General features: G+C 42.0%; 1 protein-coding gene across 1 annotated transcript; it reads left to right on the top strand.

The window, feature by feature from the left end:
* Positions 1 to 6: 6 nt before the first annotated feature.
* On the top strand, positions 7 to 4,658 carry LOC121309079 (PAN2-PAN3 deadenylation complex catalytic subunit PAN2-like). Its single transcript, XM_041241959.1, has 4 exons — positions 7 to 143; positions 727 to 820; positions 1,295 to 1,501; positions 3,367 to 4,658. The coding sequence occupies exons 2-4, from the start codon at positions 769 to 771 to the stop codon at positions 3,399 to 3,401; spliced, it is 294 nt and encodes a 97-aa protein (XP_041097893.1). The 5' UTR covers positions 7 to 143; positions 727 to 768; the 3' UTR covers positions 3,402 to 4,658.
* Positions 4,659 to 4,695: the final 37 nt, after the last annotated feature.

The raw sequence follows: 4,695 nt of genomic DNA, 5'->3' as shown, positions 1-4,695 counted from the left end.
CTGGAGACCTGGATGCCAAGATCTCCTCCAAACACCTCACCACCCTCAAGTCCACCTACCTCAAGCTGCGTTTCCTCATCGACGTGGGCGTCAAGTTCGTGGGGCACGGGCTGCAGAAGGATTTCCGAGTCATCAACCTGCTGGTGAGTTCACTGGGGTCCTTCATCAATCACAAGCAGGGTTCACAAGCAATACAATCGTGGATCTTATTGAGCAGTGCGAAGGAGGGCACAAGAGTCATTTCTGAATGCAGCAATATCTAAATGAATTCATTTTCAGAAAACTCAAATGGTAGAAACAGACAGAACTGTATAGTCACAAGACAGCAGACAGACAGCACTGTATAATTGCTCACAGTCGCATGCTTTCGGAGCTGGCTAGAGGCTGTTTTGACATTGCAGATGCTCCTCTGCTTTCATGAGCACACACGCAGAGCAAGGGGCATTGCATTACATTACATTGCATTACAGCACAGTGTGATCGTTTGTGTTGGTAAAATTGATAAAGTACCATATTAAAGACTTCCAGTAGATTTTCTCTTCAGCTCTTCTAGCATAAGCATGTGCACTGTTAGTGTGATTAGCCGGTCTTCATGCAGATCAATGAGAAGGAACCCTCGTCCTTAGCAGTGGGATGAACTAAACGCTGTGTCCGTCACATCTTCACGTTCCGCATTCTTTGTGGGTGGGCCTAATCACAGTGTCTTCTTGTCTGTGATTGGCTTAGGTGTTAAAGGAGCAGGTGATTGACACAGTGTACCTGTTTCACATGCCCCGGAAGAGAATGATCTCCCTGCGCTTCCTTGCCTGGTACTTCCTGGGTCAGTCATCTTTTTATCTAATTATTTATCCATTGTAAATAGAACGTAGCTAACACAGTCATTCCATACATCCTTCAGTTTGGAAAGTTTGTTATAGCAAATAAATATTTAAAAATGTGATGTTTATGTTAGGTTAAAGAAAGTTCTCAGGAAATACCTTATCGACTGGAAATCTGTTACACTTTTACTTCTAGGATCTTTTTGCCTGGGGTCCTGTTATTGGCTGAAAGCAGTCAGTAGGGGAAACAGCTGATTGGTTCATTACAGGAAAAAAGCCATTGAAGGGGTGGGGACAATTTCAACAGGTGACCAAGCAAATGCCTTGCAAAGAGATGTATTTAACCAGCATAGTACCAGATAGCATGCTTCTAATGACATCGCACAGCCCAGTGAGACGAATCAGACGGCAATCCTTGCCTTGTATAACTGCTCTGTTTCAATTGTCACTGGGTGTGTGGAACATGTTCCTCTCAGATCTGAAGATTCAGAGCGAGACTCACGACAGCACTGAGGATGCTCGCACAGCTCTGCAGCTCTACAGGAAGTACCTGGCGCTGAGCAGCAAGGGCAGCAGGCCGGAGGAGTTTCGCAAGGTGCTGAAAGGGCTGTACGAGAAGGGGAGGAAGATCGACTGGAAGGTACCGGACTGCGAGGGGGGAGAGAACCAGAACAGTCCCAAGAGTAAGAGCTTTCCTTCAAACCTTCCGACAGTAACAGCCAGCAAAGGAAGGGCTTTAGGGTTACAGGACAGCGAGCACCTGTGTGCTGGAATATCAGCACGAGTAGAAGGAAGTACGCTTATTTATATAGTGCCTTTCATACAGCAGGATCTCAAAGAGCTTTACAAGTCAATAAAAACCCAAATTACAATACAATTCATTAAAACAATTAAACATGAAAGTGTAACATGTTATATTAAAGTTAATATATATATATATATATATATATATATATATATATATATATATATAATATATATATATATGTGTGTGTGTGTGTGTGTGTATTGCTAGAGAGATAAAGAGAAGAAAGAACACTTTACATTTTGTATAAAATACTCATCTAAAAATGTGAGTTTTTAATCTTGATTTAAAAATATGAAGTTACTCTGTATCTCTAATATCAGATGGTAGATTATTCTATAATCTGCAAGCATTGTAACTGGAAGCTCTCTCTTTCTCTTTCTCTCCCTTTCCTTTTTGTCTTAATCTTTGGTTGGGACAGAAAAGCAGAATCAGCCAACCTTAAAGCACGCCTCGGTACACACAGGACAAGAGCTCTTTAGATAATCAGGTGCCGGGCCATGAAGCGTTGTGTAAGTAGGTTCTTATAGTGAACTCTAAATCGGACTGGAAGCCAGTGTAGAGAAGCCAGCGCAGGAGTTACATCATCACTTTTCTTTTTTTTAACTAAGCACCAGCACCGCTGCATTGTGAACAAGCTGTAACCGTGAAAGGCAGGGTCTGGTAAAACAACAAAAAAGCATTGCAGTAATCCAGTCTAGATGAGACAGAAGCATCAGTTAGCTTCTCAGAATCAGGCAATGAAAGACAAGGTCTAATCTTAGCAGTATTTCGTAGATGATAAAAAGACACACTGGTGACATTACGGATATGAGTCTCAAAACATAAATCGAAATCAGGTATGAAGCCCACATTTCTGGCCTCGATTTTGAGTTTGAAGTTAAATTACTCTGTTTTTAAAGAACTGATCATTTCCAGTTGTTGCTGAGAATTCAAAATCAAAACTTCTGTCATGTCTGATTGTAACTGCAAAATATTAAGCCATCCAGATTTTTACATTAAAAAAAACACCTAAAAGTGAACAGAGTGAGGCTGAAAGCACTACAAGTGTTGATAACCACCACACACACACACACACACAGACAGACAGACAGACAGACGGACAGACACAGACACAGACATACACAGACACACACCCACACAGACATACAGCCACAGACACACACAGACACACACACACACACACACACACACACACACACACACACACCCCATCCAATAACTATACATCCAGCTGTAATTGGTTTCTAACCCTTACCAACCTTTATTCAGTCTGTTGTCAATTTCATTAAAAAGAAGTAAAGGTTGAAGAGAATACTGTTAAGTGTCTGTGGTCCACTGCTGATTGTGGTGGTCCGCTGCTGATTGTGGTGGTCCGCTGCTGATTGTGGTGGTCCGCGTGTGATTGTGACGTCACAGTTTTGAATAAGCCTCAGGTTTTTTAAGTGGCAGGTCCTGAGTAGGGTTTCTCTGATGTATCGTGGAATGCAGAAGGCGAAACATGTGCTCTGATTGGCTGAAAGATCCTGAGCAGTCTCAATAAGCACTTCTTTTTATTTACGAAGTGTCATTAAGAATAGGCATGCTTGCTTAAATTCTTCTGTCCTGGAGTTGTTGTTGTCATTTGTTTTGCTGAACCAGGCTTTGTTCTAAATGTGTTTATCTGCAGTAGTGTGCTAAACAAGAGAGGAGCGGTACTGCAAGAAGAAAAACTCTAAGTTGAACCTGGCTTTGATTTTTCAGATACTGCCGTGTTCCCCTCTGTGATGGGAATGTGAGACCTGAAACTAGCAGGGGGACGTCCCAGAAACTGAGAGAACGACATTTTAAAATGGATTTATTCACCCAGAAACATGACAAAGAGCATTGCTGTGACCCAGCTGTTTACCATGTGTAACTCCCTCCCATTAAAACCACAGAGAGCAGTGTGCATTGGCATTATGAACTCACTCAGAATACGCCCAACTCAGAATACGCCCCCGTATTGTGGCTGGTTTGAATGCCTGTGTGTCACGATGACACACACAGGTATGCAAAACCAAAGACCTGGCCTGTAGCAGAACTGCAACAAGCAATTCTCCACCAAATGCGTTTGTATTGTAAGTATTGAGTTGATCACAGTGTCACACTGAAAGCTGCTAAAATAATACATCTTACTGCCGCGTCTTCACTGTATTGGTTTCACATGAACAGTTTTCAAAGAAGCATTTGCAGTTTCGTTGTGGAGTAAACCAGTTTGCATGCCTCACTGAGAGCTAGTCTGTACACTTGCATTTCCCAAGATCCTCCCTGTCATTCTTACCAAGACATGCAAAGTGGACTTTTCAAATAAAACAAATATGTTTGCTTTAGTGTTTGCTTCTTTCAGAACTGCGCAAATAAGATCAGCATCGCAAATGGAAGTGCACGGCAAGATTGAATTATTTTAATAGTCGGAACCCCTTCAAATATATTTTCCGTGCTGTAGATTTAGTATCAGTACCAGTAAGAGTTATTCCGTCTTTTGCATTTTACTTGTGCGGCAGACCCTGACTACCAGTAGGTGACCCAGTTGCTTCATGTGGGTAATTTATTCAGATCTAATTCCGCTGTGCACACGATGGACAGCAGTGCCAGACACACACTGCCAGTATTAGCTGGCGCTGTCAGTGTCCACCTGTCCAAGCAGCGGCTCTGCTTTTGGGGAAAGGGTGTATATTCTTAGACAGAACGTGTATATAGGGGCCTATTTGCACTCAATAACAAGAAAATACAAATTGTGAATATGATTTTTTGTGAAATATGTTGTTTAACTTTGTAACATGTGCAACAAAATAAACGAGTTTGTTATTATGTGTTTGTATATATCTTTTTTTGTTTTTTCCTCGCATCCTCACATTTGTATTCCTGTATCCGGCCGCAGTCCACGTTTTCCAAGTGGTATTGACAGAGGATACAACGCGGATGGGTTCACTATATTTCATGAACGAGCAAAGCCAAATAACCCAGAGGCTTGTTTTTCCCGGCTGACCTTGTGAGTAAAATAAGCAGAGCGCTCTAACAACTATTCTGTTTGGCAAAGAAAGCAGAATG

The sequence above is a fragment of the Polyodon spathula genome, unplaced genomic scaffold, assembly GCF_017654505.1.
Source record: "Polyodon spathula isolate WHYD16114869_AA unplaced genomic scaffold, ASM1765450v1 scaffolds_840, whole genome shotgun sequence".
Classification (NCBI taxonomy): domain Eukaryota; kingdom Metazoa; phylum Chordata; class Actinopteri; order Acipenseriformes; family Polyodontidae; genus Polyodon; species Polyodon spathula.
This window is presented reverse-complemented; position numbering and strand designations above follow the sequence as displayed.